Consider the following 19,294-nt stretch of genomic DNA (forward strand, 5'->3'; position numbering starts at 1 on the left):
ATTATTATTATTACATGTTTCAGTACTAATTCTTCAATTCAGAATCTAGTCAATAGACTGATTTTTTAAAAAAATGAAAGTACTGTTTAAAATTACATGAAGACTACTACTTTTAGTAGAGCCGGTTTGATGTAGTGATTAAGGCATCAGGCTAGAAACTGGGAGACTCTGAGTTCTAGTCCTGCCTAGGCACAAAGCCAGCTGGGTGACCTTGGGCCAGTCACTCTCTCTCAGCCCTTGGAAGGAGCAATGGCAAACCACTTCTGAAAAACCTTGCCAAGAAAACTGCAGGGACTTGCCCAGGCAGTCTCTAAGAATCGGACATGACTGAATGGATGGGGGGGGGGGGGAACCTACTTTTCAATGCAAAAGAGAATCCAAGGCCCATTCTTAGGTACAATTAACAACGTTCCTCATAACTAACCTCTGCTACTCTCTCCAGAAGAGGCTCCAGCCAGTGTTCATTGCATTCACAGTGACTATCCAAGAATGTAAGTACTTTTGCTTGTGCTGCATCTGCCCCTCGAACACGAGAACGCATCAAACCTGAAAATTAAGGACGCATACTTTGCTCAATTGTATTTTGTTTACCACTTGCCCTCTGATGTTAATCTAGCTAACAATTTGATAGGGAAGACTGGTAAACCAGTCAGAAGTTTTCCATAAAAAGTACCTAGGAAGAGTTCACTACAACAGAAACAATCTTCAGGCACTTTAACTTAGAGCAGTACAAGAAAGTAATTAGAAAAATCAGATCTCCGATTCTGAAGCTGTTGATTTAAGAAAAGCCTCCAGGAAGCTGTTGATTTAGGAAAGCACTTAAAAAGTGATCTGGAAAACAGAATTTAAAATAGCTATCAGATGAAATACCCTGCCTCCATTGTGCAACCTACTTCATCTACACTCAGTGTGTGCAGAAAGAACAGACTGCTCTGACTTTTAACCAAAGCTGAATCCTCATATTGTTTCTAGTTCTGTTAAGAATGCTCACCTTCCCGGCGATCATTTCGAAGTATCCTGACTTTCTCAATTTTACCTAATAGAGCACCATCTTCAGCTAGAAAAAGAAAATGAGATAACACTAGTTAATTCTTTATCTTGACTCAAGAAACTCTTGCGAAGAGTCTTCCCTCCTTGGAAAATTCCCAAGTTTCAAAGCTACGGCTCATCTGACTTCCTCCAGTTTTCCACTGTAAGTCTATTTTGCAAGTCTGATTGATGACAATTTCATCTTGAAAAGACAGAAGAGACAACTACTTAAGGCAGGCTATGTCATTAACCTTGCCAGAAAGTAAATGCTTTGGAAACTATAAGCAATCTAGGACCCTGGACAAATATATGCCCCAGCCAACTCAGAGAACTCCAGCAGCTTCATCCCAGTGCAGCAGAGTTCCCTCCAGACAGCATGGATCACAAGTCCCATAATCCTCGGTCAGAACAACATAATATCCCATGTATTGCGCTAAATATTTTGAGATAGGCTTATGAAAGTACTTACGATCATTGCTGTAGTCATCTACTAATATAATTTCCTTAATAAGATGTGGTGGGCTTTTTTTGAGAACACTAAAAAGAAAAGAAATCAGATGAGAATAATCATCTAGTTCAATGAGATGAGAAAAATCCATGAATTATCACATTGTGGTAGCTCCCTGTGGTTTCAGAAATAATGTTTCAGAAATACCTGACAACAGTTCGAAGAAGAGCTGATCGCGCCTCGTTGTGAAAAGTGATTATTACACTAGTAGCTGGTAAGTCTACCCGCCACTGTTTCCGTTGACACCTTAAAAGGAAGGACAAAAACGGTTTCAAATGTTAAACCTCTGCTCCATAGTGCCACTAATACAAAGACTCTCATTAAAGCCTGATACTAGACACCCACATTACATCTTGCAGGGAAGGAGCAAGAGCAGAGGGTTCAAAGGAAAGAACAACTACATTCTCTAAGCCAGTGTTTCTCAACCTTGACAGCTTTAAGATATGTGGATTTCAACTCTCCCATACTGGCTGGGCAATTCTGGGAGCTAAAGTTGGCACTTAATTTTAAAAAACCCAATAAATACATATAAAACAGTCATAATTAAAGACTACAAAACTATAAAAAAGCACACAAAACAAGAGAGGATGGTATTAACCACAATAAGGGAGCCATTGCAAAATCTCCTCAGTCCCCTGGGACCTCCAGGCCTGATAATGTAGCCAGGTCTTGAGGGACTTGTGGAACGTTAAGAGGGATACAGCTAACCTCACTTCCAGGGGGAGAAGATTCCAAAAGGTGGGCGCCATGGCAGAGAAGGCCCACCTCCTGGGACTCACCAAATGTAATTCCCTGGCAGATGGGACCTGCAGCATGCCCCCTCTGCCAGACCTGATGACACAGGTAGATGTAATTGGGGAGAGGCAGTCCCTCAGATAACCCAGACCCATGTATTCCTGCATTTCTGATCCTTATAAGACATTCGTTTGGTACAGATCTTTCAGTTTATAAAATAGTACACTTGTCTATTGATCTTCTTTCCAAAAATATAAAACCATATTCATATGTAATTTGCTATACTTTTAAAATATGCTTTTAAAATGCCTGAAGGGAAAATCTTATTTTCTGAAATGCATTAGAGCTTAATAAATGTAGGCATTTCTAAGGAAGTTTATTCTCAATAAGTAATCATGGAAAAAAACAATCAACCTGAATTACTGCTCAAGTATGCTACACCATATTTTTCCACTTATAATCCATGCTATGCTAAGTTTTATCAGTCCCGGGGGAGAGGGCCCTGTATGGTGGCAGAGCATAGATATTCAAAACTTCATAAAAAGTTCAGCCTATATGGTTTCTAAAACAGATAATCAGGTTATTAGGTATCTACACCCTGTTTTCCTTAAGAAACAGACAACTTACAAGATATAATAAAGAAAAACATGTAGTTCAACCTAATTCTGCCAGTAAAAATGTAAATGATCTGCATAAACCTGATCAAAATTTAGCAGTCCAAGTTGAATTTTGGGCTAAGTAAATCAAAGCCCAAAATTTATAAACTACCTGGCTCATAAAATTGCCTAAATGTTTCACTGACAAAAGGACTGCAAAGCAACATTAATCTTTTGTTCATTCCCAGAATTCCAGAATTAATCAAATTCCCACACCTCTGGACCTCTACTTAATAATAAGAAATACAGGTAGTCCCTGGGTTAAGAATGTCCAGTTTAAGGATGACCCATAGTTAAGAACAGAGCCTATTGTAGCAAAATTTGAGTTAAATACACAATGATTCAAGTTAAATGCACAATGGTTTGAGTTAATTACACAGTACTACTTATACAGTATTATACGATAACACTGTTCTGGCTCACATACAAATTCAACTTAAGGACAGGCCTTGGGGACAGAACTTGTTCTTAAACTGGGGACTACCCATAGAAGCAATTTTCAAATGTTTTTGTTAACTGCATAACAAGCAAGGAACTTTGCATCTGCGTTTGCATCTGATCAATTCTAATTTTAGTCTGAACACTGGAGACCAAATTTAGAACTGAAGGATGCTCCGTTTGTTCCTGTTTCCAGTACTTTTTAAATTTCAATAACAAATAAATTCAATAAATATTTAAATTTATTTATTTACCAAATTAAAACAATGAAACATAAATAAAAACAAGATCACAAGAGGGAATGTGTCAGAATATTACAGGTGATGCAGCCAGCACGCGGGCTCCCTGTTGCTAGGGGATCCCCAGGCCTGTTGAAAAAAACATTTTGAGGGCTTTCTGGAATCATAGATAGCAAGAGGCAAAAAGTAGCCAAGGACTGAGAAATATGTATCTTGATTTTGCCTTATGTGTGAGACAATTATCTCGGGTGTTTATTTTTATAAATTTTAACAAGCCAAATTTGTTTCTAATAAGTGTTTACAAGGTGTTAGGTAAAACAAAACATCAAAACAGATTTAAAACAGATTAACATTAACATTAAAACCAGTAAGAGTGGAATTAAATCTTCAGTTTTGCACATTCCAAACTAGCAGCATCCCAGTTAGGCAAGATTTAGAAACCATAATAATGTCAGGCAGAGAAATAAGTAAGATGCCAATACTGGCCCAGTACCAAGGATGTTGCCTTTCTAGCATACTTCAAATCAAGCAGGTCTTATACAGATTGCGTAATTTATTCTTGAATTGCTTTGCATTGTTTTAGAATTGTCATTCAGTACTATGAATTAAGGCAACTCAGCAGGGAATGTTATGACAGAAATATAATAGGCTCAAACAACTCTGTGCTAACCACAACTAAACTCTTGAGAGCTACAGCTGAGCAATTTGCTTATTATTTATTTTCCAGTACACTTTTCAACTTGGATACTATTTGCTACAAGAAAACTATTTTTAAAGAAATTTGATACTTACTGATCATGTCTTGTATCCTGAACATTTCTGTCCATTCGCAGTTTATCACTCTCCACTTGATTAAACTTATTGCGGGCATATGGGTCTTGACCAGCTTTGACCATAGTGACGCCAACGTAAGTATCCTGGTCAAAGTCTTGCCACCTAACTTTTCCTAAGGAAAAGAAAAATTGGTATTAACAGAATCTAGCATAACACTCTGGCTTTGGTTAAACACTTTTCAGTATACAGACAAATATAGCAAACTTTCCAAGGACTAGAAGCAGATGACATCTCTCTTTCAAACCCACTCAAACACTACTGTACCCCCTACACTCATAACGTTGCTCTCCCTTTTTGAATTCTGGATAGCGTCTCCATCATGATCTGCTATTTGCTTTGTTTTGAAGAAAACACATGCTGAACAGCTGATGTACGGTTCTCTCTCTTATCTTGCGAAAAGCAAACAGGGTCACCACTGTGTTACTGAGTATAGCGTGACTCCGTTTTCAATCTAATCTTGCTGGAGTAGTGAAGCTTGAGCTCTCTGTTTCAGCAGCTACATGTAGATCAACCTGTATCTGTCCTCTACTTACCTATTAGCAATGCAAACAGGTTCCATGCTCTACAACACTGTTTGAAATACTAAAATTCTTTCAATACTAACATTTAAAACACACACACACACACACACACACACAAAACTAAATGTTTCCACAGAACAGCTTCTGAAGGCAACATGGCATACATGTTAGGATCATTTTTCCTTTTGTAGTTGCAGAATAATTACTTAATAGACTCTCCACTAAATGTTATTTATGTAAGCTATTTATATCCCACCTAAAAAGCCCTTGAATAATCTTACATATACCTGCAAAGATCTTTCCCCTCAATTTCCTGGTACTGTAACTCTTAAGAAAACGGATATTTGATTCCTAGATTATTAGAAAGACTGTGACAAGCCTGCACTGGACTATGTCTTCTTGCTGGCTAGTCAAGTATCAAGGCTTCCACACAGAAGCCCAAACAAATACTTTGTGTTGGCTTGTACTATCTTTACTGATAAGGAACATTAGTGCAGATTCCCGTAGGAAAAGCTGCTCATAGGAGATAGTGGGGTAGAATAGGCATCTAGGAGAAAAACTTGAAACATTAAAATATCAACTCCTGTCCACCCATTCACTTCATATATTTGTTTTGTGATCCCATTCATATTCATTCTCTGTATATGATCAAATCACCTCAACTTATTCCTTTGGTATTGGTCACTCACTTCTATATCCAATCCATATTCATGAAATACCCTTTCATTCTTGATCCTAACTCTTCTTGTTTTACCACCCATGCTTTAATAACCCATGCCCACTGTGTTCAACTTTATTTTATGTTTTTCCTTACATATCCAACTCTCACTTCCATATAACAAAGGCAACAAAACATTCAGTTATTTTCCACTTTGGACACCTGGCAAAGAATGCTCTATCCCACATTTAGAAGCTCTCACCTTTGTATCCATCTCAAATTCTCTCATTCATCATAAAACATCAAATCAATCTTGCTTTTTAGATTTAAATTCATTCTTTTACCATGTGTTTGTCCAAAGCAGCTGAGATGGGGGAGAGATAAGCGGGTGGGGGCAACTGAAGCACATTCTGTGGTTGTGCCAGCAGACTGCCAAGTGGCCAAATTTTGATCATGTGACTGCGGGGGCACTGCAATGGTCATAACTTTGAGGACTGGCCATAACTACCATTCATTCAGTACTGTTGTAACTTCGAACAGTCACTGAACAAATGGTCATTAAATGAGGACTATCTATATCACCAACTTGTGGATTCCTATACTAGATTATTCTAGATGCTACCAATTCATACTTTTGGACATACATTTCATTCATAAGTAAACCTATATCTTTATTTCCTGGCACATATTCATCAATTCCACTTCATAAGATCAAACCACCTTCATTCAGGTTGATTACATCCTTTCCCCTTCTCTTAGTTTCACAGATATACAACATATCTATTTTTCTGTCATTTGTTAATTCATTATCTTAATTATTTATTCCTCTTATATTCCAAGTCACAATCTTTCTTACGCCATGGTTATCATCAGATGGGCCCACAGAGACCACTTATTCTGCCACATTGTGGCTTTTACATATTTTTAGTAATATACATGAAGTGTAGATTAGTTTGGATACTTTTTGGCCAAGTACAGCCAAAGTCTACCCCTAAACACTCGTATATTATTCTATGGCTCCCACCCTGATAGCATTCTGAAGGGGTTTAAGACCTGGCTCTTCTCCTAGGCTTTGGGTTTGTTGGGTATGTCATATGTTGTGTTCACTAGATCTGCCATCTGTTCATTGCGGCTTGTATGCCGCCCATCTCCCCCACGGGTGACTCTGGGCGGCTCACAATAAAAACGAAGAAATACAATTCTCTCCAAGATGGCTAAAAACTATAAATAATTTAAAAACATATTAAAATAAAGTAAAAAACCTCCTCTAATTTTGGCCCTATAAAAATCTGTAAGATGCTGGGGGGGGGGGGGCAACCCATCATCCCACCAGCCATCTCCACAGGTGCGAGCCCCCCTCTGGCCCCCAGGCCTTCTGGCAAAGCCAGGATTTAATACCTTTCCTGAAGGCCATGAGGGAGGGGGCACACCGGACCTCAGGAAGCAGGATGTTCCATAGGGCGGGCGCTACAGCAGAAAAGGCTCTCTGCCTAGACCCCACCGATTGAAATTCCCTGACTGGTGGGGTCTGCAACCTGCCCCTTCTGCTGGACCGAGTGGGACGGGCTGAAGTGACCAGGGCGAGGCGGTTCCTCAGATAACCTGGTCCCGTGCCATGAAGGGCTTTAAAGGTGATAACCAACACCTTGAATTGGACCCGGAAACAAACTGGTAACCAATGCAGCTCGCGCAACAGCGGTGTTATATGTGCCCTCCTAGGGGCATTAAGAACTGTCTGCGCCGCCGCATTCTGCACCAGCTGTAGCTTCCGGATACTCTTCAAGGGTAGCCCCATGTAAAGCGCATTACAGTAGTCCAACCCAGAGGTGACCAGGGCATGAGTGACCGTGCGGAGGTCCCCCTGATCCAGGAAGGGGCGCAACTGCCGCATGACACGAAGTCATGCAAAGGCCCTCCTGGCCACGACTGTCACCTGCTCTTCGAACAGGAGTCGTGAGTCCAGGAGAACCCTCAAATTACGCACCGGGTCTGTCTGGGGTAGTGCAACCCTGTCAAGAACCAAAGATGACAAAGTCCTAGATCTTGAGGCTCCCCGTATCCACAGTCACTCCGTCTTACCAGGGTTCAGCTGAAGCCTGTTGTCCCCCATCCAGGCCCCCACAGCCTCCAGGCACCGCGAAAGGGTAGTCACAGCATCACTTAAGGCACCAGGGATGGAGATGTATAGTTGGGTATCATCAGCATACTGATGATACCTCACTCCATGGCGCCGGATGATCTCACCCAGCGGCTTCATGTAGATATTAAATAGGAGCGGTGAAAGCACTGACCCCTGTGGCACCCCACACAGTAGGGGCCGGGGGCTGGACTTCTCGCTCCCTATCAACACCGACTGGGTTCGGCCTTGGAGAAAGGAGCTGAACCAGCACAGCATTGTGCCACCCAACCCCAACTCCTGCAGCCGACCCAAAAGGATACCATGGTCGATGGTATCGAAAGCCGCCGAGAGGTCAAGAAGAGCAAGGATGGATGCACTACCCCCATCCCGCTCTCGCCAGAGATCATCTAAAAGTGCAACCAATGCTGTTTCTGTCCCATAACCAGCCCTGAATCCTGACTGATAGGGGTCCAGATAATCCGTTTCCTCCAGGATCCTCTGAAGCTGCCGCGCGACCACCTTTTCTACCACCTTCCCTAAAAAGGGGAGATGGGAGACTGGACGAAAATTGTCCAGGAGGGTGGGATCTAGCGACGGTTTCTTGAGGAGAGGGCGGACCAAAGCCTCTTTGAAAGGCTTCGGGAACACCCCCTCCTGCAAGGATGAATTAACCACCGCCAGGACCCACCCTAGGGTCACCTCCTTGGTGGATCTAACCAATCAGGAGGGACACGGATCTAAATCACAGGTGGTTGCGCTGACAGCCCCGAGGACCCTGTCCACTTCCTCAGGGACAACAGGATCAAACCGCTCTCAGATAACTGGGCAAGAACGCTCCCTGGTCAACTCTTCTGGACCTACTCCACGCTTGGCTTCCAACTGAGAACGGATCTGAGCAATTTTACCCATCAGGTGTTCAGCAAATTCCTCTGCACGACCCTGCAAGTAGTCCCCCGCCCCCCCTTTTCCCAGGAGGGCCCGGGTGACCCTAAACAGGGCGACACTCTGAGGATGCAATAAGAGCGGAGAAATATTGACGTTTCGCCGCCCTTACCGCCACTAGGTAGGCCTTAATAGCCTCTCTAACCTGTGTTCGGTCTGATTCGTCCCGGGTTTTCCGCCAGCGGCGCTCTAGCCGTCTCTTAGCCCTTTTCAGCTCCCTCAACTCCTCCGTGAACCACAGGGAGCGCCAGGAGTGATGGGCCAAGAGAGGACGCATAGGCGCGATCCTGTCCAAGGCCCCAGCCGCCTCCTTATTCCAGGCTGCGGCCAGAGCCTCCGCTGGGCTGTGCAGCAAGGCCTCAGGAACAACCCCCAGCTCCCTTTGGAACCCATCCGGGTCCATCAGTCGCCGGGGGCAGACCGTTCGAATAGGTCCCGCCTCCCTGCGGAGGGGGGCAGCATAGGAGAATCCTGCCACCACCAGGGAGTGATCTGACCATGACAGGGGGGATAATGTAAAATCCCCCACCAGATCACACTGCCACTGCTCCGACAAGAAAACCACGTCTGGAGTGTGACCACTGTCCCGAGTCGGGCCATCAATGACCTGGGATAGGCCCATGGCTGCCATGGTAGCCATGAACTCCTGAGCCGCCTCTGAGGCCAACCCCAGGGATGGCAGATTAAAGTCCCCCAAGATCATAAGTCTGGGGAACTCCACTGTCAATCCCGAGATGGCCTCCAGCAGTTCAGGCAGGGAGGCTGCTATGCAGCAGGGAGGCTGGTACACAAGCAGCACTCCCAACTGATCCCGTGTGTCCAACCTCAGGAACAGGGTCTCACATCCAGCAACTTGTGGAGCAGGGCCCCTGAAGGCCAATAGGGATTCCCTGATGACTACTGCCACTCCCCCTCCCCTGCCCTGGGGTCTCGGCTGGTGCCACACCCTAAACCTGGCTGGACACAATCCCGAGAGGGCTACTCCCCCCTCTGGTGCCAGCCAGGTCTCGGTGATACATGCCAGGTCAGCCTGCTCCTCCCCAATAAGGTCGCAAATAAGGGGGGCCTTATTATTGACTGACCTGGCGTTGATTTGGGCTGGGTAGCATCTAAGTCAAATAAATAAATAAGAAGGCAAGCAAGCAAGTTACGAGATCACCTTGCAAGCCAACATATTTTTGCCTTCATCTCACCAAATTCCAAATACAGTGGTACCTCGGTTCACGAACTTAATTCGTTCTGCGACTCTGGTCGCGACCCGAATTGGTCGCAATCCAAATCAAATTTTCCCATAAGGTTCAATGTAAATATGGTTAATCCGTTCTGACCCCTCCGAATTTGGTCACCAACCGATTTTGGTTGCGACCCAAATCAAATTTTCCCATAAGGTTCAATGTAATTACGGTTAATCCGTTCTGAACCATATGTATTTTTTTTTTTAAAACCACAAAAATATGACACAAAGTACAGTACGAAGAGAGAGAACGCTAACCTTGCTCGACGCAACTTCTGGTGTGGAGGACAGGAAGGCGGGTGGGGAGGCGGTTATTGCTTGGAGGGAGAGTCCCCCTCCCTACAGGAAGCCACGACCACGTCATGGCAGGGAAAATGGCCGCGGATCCTGTTCGTCACCTGATCCAGCGTTTGCGAACGGAAGCAAAATTTTGCAAATGGTGCTGTTTGTGACCCGAATTGGTCGTGAACAGAAGCGTTCATGACCTGAGGTACCACTGTACATGAAATGTACTGACATCCATTCAGGATGCTATTTAACCTAATTTACAGTTTGGTCTAGTGTTTAAGGAAGGTATCAGGCTAGAAACCGGAGACTGTGAGTTCTAGTCTAACATTAGGCACAAAGCCAGCTGGGTGATCTTGGGCCAGTCACTCTCTCTCAGCCCTAGGCAGAAGACAAGGGCAAACCATTTCCAAAAAACCTTGTCAAGAAAGCTGCAGGGAGTAGTCAAGCAGTTGCCAGGAGTCAAAAATTGACTCAAAGGCAATAAATAAAATAAATAAAATAATTTCAGACCTTTTCATATGTATAGCACACAAGAATATTTAATTTATATAAACAGGCTATAATTAAATAAACTGTTTCATTAATACCTATTTGGATTTATTGTCCACTCTACAATTATTATGGATATAAAATCAGGAAGTAATTTTAATACAACAGTGAGCATATTCAGGCATGTTACCTCTATGTCTAGTGAGAACTCAAAGTCTTTAAACAGCCCTGAAATCAGGTGACACATTAGTAATCAATTAAATAGATAAAACTGGCTGGTTTTGCTAGTTGAAGAGAGTCATGTTAACAAATGGGTAACATAAACATTGAACAAGGGGAAAAAAAAAACTTTCTTCACTTTTAAGACTATTTTTCTGCGCAAAAACATCTGAAGGTGTGTTTGGAATAAATATCTCTGTTCATATCTTTTCTAAAATTCTGTTAGTCCTCATTTAGCAACCACAATTGGGACTGGCAACTCAGTTGTTAAGTGAAGTGGTTGCTAAGTGAAACCACAACTGTGCTTATGATCGTACTTCAACTTTCCTTTGCTTTACAGACCTGCGAAGGTCATAAATGCAAGGATTGCTCGTAAAGTTACTTTTTCATTACCATCATAACTGCAAATGGTTCCTAAATGAGGCAGTCACTAAAAAAGGACTACCTGTACTGAAATTGTGTCTCTCTAGATTTGTAAATGCTAGCATCTGAATCAAACAGAGATTCTAACTTTCTGAAGTTACACGCTAACAGGAACGGATTAAAAGAGCACTAGTAAAGGTGAAAGACCACAGATAAGATAATCAGTAAAAAAAAATTAAATTCTTCAAGGATATTAATGGGATAGCCCATGTTGGGATAATAGCTAAACAGGAAAGATTAATTATAAAGGATGAATTAATCTTTGTTAGGCCCAGCATTAGTTTTATTAACTAATTTTTAATTATTTTTCATTTAAAGTTAATCCAAATATTACAATCAATTAATTATTCTTTTATTAAAAGGGGGAAGGAACCATGAGTTTTTAATTTAAAAAGTATATGCTCATAAATTGTTAGAACAATTTAAGACATGAGCTGGGGTTGAATCAAATTTATTTAATGAGTCAATGAATACAGATGCCCACTCAATATACAACTCAGGGCAGAATACAATTGAAACAATAAATACTATAAAAATAAAATATAGTAAGACACAAATTACCCCAAAGGCAATTCAATAACCAAAACAGTAAATGTGAATAGTACAAGATCTCCCTACTTAGGGAAAAACCTGATCTTCAAAGCTTTATAGAAGGCTGTCCCAAATTAAGAGCCTAATCTAAGCCTAATACACCATGCTACTTAAGGTTTTCCTTATTTATGTCTGCACATTTTACAGTCTGTGTGTAATATATATAAAAACTCTATGTTGGTACAGCTTATCATAACTACTCCAGAACTGCCCTAGAGCCACTTAACTAGTGTTAAAATTTATTTTTCACAGATTGGTCCCAACAGTGATTAAAATTCTATTCAACAGTAAGCTAGTATGAGAAGTTTCTACTGTTATGATTTGCTTACTTTAAAAGATGAAAGGAAGCATAGTCCATTTGATGTTTTGGTACCTCTGACTCTTCAAGAAACATTCCCATTTCAGATTTTTTTTTTTTTAATCAGTCAGGAAGATTAGAGGCTTTCAATAAGAAGGCAGTAGGGTTTCCAGAATCCTAATTTTGTTACAAAATGATTCAGGATGGATTGGTTTAAAATCTTTTCAGCAGGTTAATAGTTCTCTTCTTAACAGCACTGTAAGTCCTATAATGTCTACTAAAAAAATATGCCTACCTGAATACAGTAAGTTTTAGGTTGAGGTAACTATACCTTCAAAAGTTCTTACATTTTATCATTAGATGTCAAAAATATGAATACATGAAACAAAACACTTAAATGTATGTCTCACCCGTCACTGTTTACTTGAGCCATAATACTCGTGTTAGAAAAGTATCTTTTCTGCTGTTTTAATAATTTTTACTCCTGAGAAATACTTTAAAAGTAACAAGCAACTATTTCAGTACCTGGAGGCAAGGTCTCCATGTTTTGTGACTTTTCATCCCCATTATTACTGTGTTGATCTTTCTTTTTTAATATGTTAATATTATTTGGATCCTCCTAGGGAGAAAAATACAAACACAGACTTGTCATTAAAACAGGACTTCAAAAAACTGTTCCACAAAGATAGAAATGGCAATTTTTACTTTTTTGGAATCAAGGTGTCTTTAACATCAATTAAAATGACAATGTCAACAAGAAGGATCACTAAGCAATGGTATTGAGTATTCACTTGTATTGTGCAAAACATACATAGCTTGAAACATCCCATTTCAAGTTCAAAACAGTTGTTCTAACCATTCCAAATTTTGAAATAAATGTTTTTCACAACCCTAGTATTCATTCATTTCAGGTATTTTCTCCACAACAATATAACACATCAGACAAAGTTCTCATATAAATGAGTTCTCTTTATCATTTATCCTTGCTTAACAACCACTTGTTCAGTGACCGTTCAAACTTACGACAGTGCTGAAAGAGTGGTACTTATGACTGGTCCTCAAAATTCCAGCCATCACAGCGTCCCTGTGGTCAATGACTATGAACTGGGCGCTCAGCGATCAGCTCGCAATTACAATGCTGCAGTGTCCTGCAGTCACATGATCGCCATTAGTGACCTTCACTGCAGCTTCCAACAAGAAAAGTCAATGGGGAAGCTGGCAAGAGGTCGCAGATGGCGATCATGTGATGTTATGCTTAATGACAGGACAGGATTCACTTAACGACGGCAACTGGAAGTGCTGGAATTGCCATGGCTAAGCTGCATGGTCTTGTGACATTGCACTTTATGACCACATTGCTTAGGGATGGAAATTCTGGTCCCAATTAATGTCATTAACTGAGGACTACCTGTATTAGGAAACTGTATAAAATTCCTTTGATTGGCCTCACTTCATTAAATATCCAAGGCAGAAATATCTATATACATACAATGCAATGAAGATATTTCAATCTTATTCACTATAATGGGGTTAAAAAACCTAACCTGTCAATAAAAAGTTGAAGGAAGTAGAAAAAGTGGAAGACAACCAATAAGCTGGATGAATAGGATCAAAGAGATAACCAGAACATCTTTGGAAGAATTACAGATTATCATCAGGGACTAGTACAAAAGGAGGGAGGGGTGGCACATTTGTTCATACAGTCACCAGGATCAGATCCTACCCAATCACAAGAAAATTAACTAACCATTACACAAATCACTACATAGCTAGAGCAAATTATTTTCCTGCCTTGTCAAACTGCAGCTTTTTGTGATGTTCCACTTCAGGTAAAAATACTTTTTCATTTTTCTGAACCCATATTTGTTATTCTGTACTAGAAAATTCCCTAAGTAATACTTATTTAAGATTCAGACAATTCTAAGAAGCAGGACTTGTAAAGGGCTTCTTGTTTTCTATGTCACTGCACTTTAATTTGCAATCAAGGGATTAGACAACAGGCCTTAAAATATCTTGCAGTTCTAAAATGTTAATGTCTAATTGCCCGGGACAAAGCAGTAGATTCTCAGCACTTATGGGAAAGTCACAATTACTTACAGGCTCCCATTCTAGTAGAGGACTTTGAAATACATAGAACAAAAACCCCACTTTATGTTCAGAGAGAAGCCTTTTCAGACCAAATGCAGATTAGGAATTGGTCAGGGAATTGCAACACAACATACAACTGAAATCATGCTGGAGCTAACCTACTTACAAGGAAAAAGTCCTTCAAGAATTAATATTGAACTCTTAAGGACAGCTTTAGTCCAAGAATTTGGACTCCTGCTGTGCAGGTCCTGCTGAGTTGGCTAAGGCATGGTCTGACATCGTTCTCTGAGAAGACTTCAAACCTATTAGTCTTGAGAAAGTGGACAGGATCCTTGGAGCAGTGAGTACAACTACCTATTTATTAGATCCATGTCCCTCCTGGCTGGTCAAAACCTCTTGGGAGGCAATGTATGGCCAGGGTCCAAGCAACAGTGAATTCATCCTTGAGTGAGAGTGGTTCTGTCTGACCTTAAGTACACGGACGATACCCAATTATGCATCACAGCCCCTGGCTGCACAAGTGATGCTGTCAACATTGTGACTCAATGTCTGGAGGCTGTGGGGGTCTGGATAGGGAGGAACAGAATCAGGCTCAACACTAGCAAGACTGAGTAACTGTGGATTTTGAGGCTTCCTAGAAAATCAGATTTTCCATCTCTAATTCTGAATGGGATTGCCCACTGTGAGAAAGATCTAATGAAAAATCTGAGGGTATTCCTAGATTCATGACTCCTGCTTGAAGAGCAGTTGTCAGCCATGGTCAGACAGCCTTCTCACAAATAAATCTTGTGTGCCAGTTGTTCCCATTCCTGGATCAGGAGGTCCTATTCATGGTCACTTATCCTTTGGTCCTCTTTTGTGTGGATTACGGCAATGTGCTCTGCATTTGAAGATCCCTCAGAAGCTACAACTGATCCCAAATGCAGTGGCATGGGCAGTTATGGACACAGCTTGGTACATCCATGTAACACTGCTAATTTGCAAGCTAGAACGGTTGCCAGAGGGCTTCTGAGTGCAATTCAAGGTGCTGGTTATCATATTAAAGGCCTTCATGGCACAGGACCTGGCTATTTGCAGGACTGCCTATCCCTGATTATCTGTGACCATCCATTAAAATCCAGCAGGGATGGCATGTTCTGGGTCCTGTCTCTTAAGTAATGTCATCTTATGGCACCTAAGAGGCATGCCTTCTCTGTCACTGTGTCTGCCCTATGGAATAGTATTCCTTCCAAGAGCCAGATATTCCTGACCCCGCCTGTCTTCCGCATGGCTCTGAAGACCTACTGTCCCCCCAGGCATTAAGTCGGGGGTTCCTATTGTTTGAATTGCTTCCAGTGTAATTTGTTTTATGCTTTAGTATATGATAGTTCATTTTAATAGTTTTACTGCTGTTTAAATCTTACACTGGGCTGAGTTGTTTGCTGTGAGGATGGCTATATAAACCGACTAAATAAATATATTTATTGCTATTTTTAGTTAGGAAGTCGGTGCTCCCACTGAACCTCATGAGGGGAACCTCATATGTATACTATTTTATTCTGAAAACCTCTGTTATGAAGCTAACCTCTGTTAGACTTTTCTTCTGAAAGCAAATATTAGCCTAACCGTTTTGGAGGAGACAACAGGAGAAAGAATTAACATTAAAAGTAATACCAATAAAGAACCAAAGGATAAATAAAGCTATTGTTATCTATAGGTCATGATGGCTACATACTACTTTCATTACATGTATCTTCAGTTACTGATTTCTGGAAAACATAAAGGAGAAGGTGCAATCACACTTTTGTTCAGTTTGTGCACTTCTCACAGGCATTTGATGGGCAAAGAAAATGCTGGTCCAGGTCACTAATATGATCCAGCAGGGCTCTTCTTAGGTTTTTGAATATACGCAGTCTACTTCAGTCCTTACCTTCATTTCATAGGTAAGCCTGTATTTTGGTACAGAGGTCTAACTTAGCTTAGAGTCCTATTTAATTGTGGTGACTGTGAACAACCTACAGTATTCACAAACCGCAGAAAAAAAATTAATAGCTTTACTACATTTTATATAAACTAAACACAATAGAAATCAGTATGTATAATACAGTATAATGGAAGTCAGTCGGATTGAATTGAGGTCACTCAAGATTTACCCAAGTAAAGAAAATTTGACAGATTTTTCTTATGTTGGTGAGCTTGCAATATAATTCAGCAAGCTGTGTAATGCTGTTGGTTCAAAATTAGCTATACTGTACTAGCTGGTAGCTGTTCCTAGTTTAAGCAGGAGGCTTTTCCAGTTCTACTTGGAGATGCCAAGAACTGAACCCAGACATTTTACATACAAAGTATGATCTATGGGAGGAGCGGAGGAACATAGTTACATGTATATTATCAGAGTAGCTCAAGTTTAAAATCAGTAATAAAGCACCTTAAAGTGAAAGATGAAATAATGCTGCATGAACTCCATCAGAGGAGAGTTGAAAGGGTAAAGTGAAGCCAATCCTGTTGGTGTTCTTGCAGAAGTGTCAGCAAGACTGGCTTCACAAGAAGACACATTACACATTCTCAATTAAAAAAAAAACAAAACGGTTTAGAGACTATTAATGATTGTATTTATTTCTATTAGGGGAGAAACCGAAAAGTTAGAAATCAGAAGTTCTGGATGGAAGGACGGACAGACGCAGAGTTTTAACAGGCAATTAATGCACTAGAGTTGCAAACAACTCACACATTAAAAAGGATAATAGCGGAGCCATTTCTTAATAATAAACTTCAATACACAAAGAAATTGGCTTATGTAATATAAAGTCAAGGGAAAGCAAAAATATAAAAGAAGTTACAAATATTTAGATTAACTAAGATAGCATGACACACAAACCTCAGAGATTGAATAATCCCTGTCCTATAAATTCCTCTTTATTTACAAGAGTTGACATAAAAACTGGTAGATTTAGCTATGCAAACACTAGACTATTCACATGTTTACAAATGAAGAAAGTTACATTATTTAGGCATGCAAAACCATCACATTATCTTTCTCCAGCTATGTAGGACTAAGTAAATGTAAGATCTACTACATAAACTTCAATTATTATATAAAAATGTACAATACCCAAACAGTGGTACTATGGTTCTAAATTAGTTGCCATTTTGTAAGGAATTTAGAGGAATAACCTGTAAGATTACTTTAAACTCTCTGAATAACTCAGAAGTTTAATATTTTACACTTAGCAGCTATAAGGTATGGCAAAAGTGTGAAGAGCTGTTCTGACTCACTATGCTTCCCAGTTTAATACAGTACAGGCTTCCATATCTGTGCTGTAGAAATCCAGATGACCATTAGATGTCAGTAAAAAGATAAAACTAAGATTTTACTGCCATCTAGTGGACATCTGGATTTCTGTAGCCCAGATGTAGCAGCTCTAGTTTAACATAACAGAATTTTCAGTTGACAGCTGAACACTTCATACACTATAACAGTAAATGATAATCCTATTGTATCCAGAGCACTGGGTCTGCACCAATGCCTTTCTTCTGCCTGCTTGGCATGCCAATTATAAATCAAGGTGGGTTTCTATAAACTATTTCATGCAAGTTATTGTTTTTTTGAATGAGACCTAATTTTGAGGATTGTTAAGGGAAACATTCCCAATGGATTTTAAAAGCTGATAGTAAATTGAATCTGGAGGTATCAGAGGATGTCACCCACACAAGAAAAAGGAATATCTATTTAAGAAAGTGCTTTAATAAAACTAGAAATGCAAGCTCTAGTTAACTAATTCCAAGCTCCACTATGTAAGATCATATAGCTTGCTGAATAGCAATTTTATATTTTTTTAAAAAGGAGGCAAAGAGAAATGGGGAAAAAGTGGAAAGGATAACAAAATACAATAATTAGTTTTGACTGAAGTTTACTTTTATCATAGAAAGTCACTGTGTGAGTAGTAATTACTTCTTGACCCTACTTGAGGATGTTTTGATGGAAAATGGAGAGATTACTATGTATATTGCCTTGACTTCCTGAAGAAAAGACAGGATATACATATAACAAAATATAAATTAAATATATGCAAACCATGAAATAATTCAAGTAAACAATGAGGATAGGATGGATTATAAGAACAGTTTCTGTAGTTTAATAAAGTTTAAAAATATACAATTTTCCAAGATTTACCCTAGAAGAGATTCTTTGTTTTAAACTGTCCTGTAGTGGAACATTAGTATTGTAATCATCTTTTTTAACTGAACAAACACATTTTTGATGGTGATAGTGAAAGTAGTAATTCACTGTCAAGCTTTCCAAACAAATATATGCAAAATCATTAAATGGGCAACTTTAATGAAAAAAATGTAAAGTGGACTGTATTTATAGGCTAGTAATAACTATTAGTATCATTACTAAGTCAGTTGGAAATTAATTCTAGCATATTTCTGTGGGAAAGAAACACTGCAAAATCATGAACAGTATTAGAAAACAAACTATAAGAGACAAGAAAAAGAAATTCTAGTACTCCAGTTTAAATGCAAGCATTGATATTCTAGCAACATACACTTTAAATTCTTTCTCCAGATAGTTTTTTTTCATCCAAAGCAAATAGTTTTGTTATCTTTTAACCATGTGTGTGGTGCCAGGAAAATAGATGTCATGATTATTAAGTATTAATACTCCACCAATTGGATGAACTTAATGTTTTTATAACCATTATAAAAAAGAAAAGAACTGAATGAGCCAGAAAAGTCTATGATTAACTCTGTAGATAAGATGACAGTAGGAGGTAGGTGCCATCTGTGAAATTTAGTGATCCTGAATTCACTACAACAGCAGCTACTGTTTATTCAGTAATTACTGAATAAAGAGAGGAGAAAGATGAAGAAACAAGATCATATGCCACCAATTAAGTGTAGGGGGGAAATCTTGTTTATCTAAGGAAACAGCATTTATACATCTAGCACGGGCAGGCAGATAAAAATCAACTGAAACAGATTTAAAAACTACCTTACCATCT

The 19,294-nt window shown here is 40.0% G+C and overlaps 1 protein-coding gene across 2 annotated transcripts in view; it reads right to left on the reverse strand.

The window, feature by feature from the left end:
- The window catches only part of GALNT2 (polypeptide N-acetylgalactosaminyltransferase 2), a 72,934-nt gene that overhangs the window by 20,815 nt on the left and 32,825 nt on the right, over positions 1-19,294 (reverse strand). Inside the window, exons 2-7 of one of the 2 annotated variants that reach the window (XM_088143398.1) lie at positions 12,747-12,840; positions 4,398-4,551; positions 1,685-1,783; positions 1,499-1,566; positions 992-1,057; positions 425-546 (exon numbers count right to left, since the gene is read on the reverse strand). In XM_088143398.1, coding sequence (XP_087999524.1) covers positions 425-546; positions 992-1,057; positions 1,499-1,566; positions 1,685-1,783; positions 4,398-4,551; positions 12,747-12,840 — 603 coding nt within the window. The remainder of the gene's footprint in view (positions 1-424; positions 547-991; positions 1,058-1,498; positions 1,567-1,684; positions 1,784-4,397; positions 4,552-12,746; positions 12,841-19,294) is intronic. The other variant, XM_088143400.1, reaches the window with a different exon arrangement.

The sequence above is a fragment of the Python bivittatus genome, unplaced genomic scaffold, assembly GCF_059951505.1.
Source record: "Python bivittatus isolate LINGU-HERP-01145 unplaced genomic scaffold, Pbiv_v1 ctg000020_np1212, whole genome shotgun sequence".
NCBI classification, from domain to species: Eukaryota; Metazoa; Chordata; class Lepidosauria; order Squamata; family Pythonidae; genus Python; species Python bivittatus.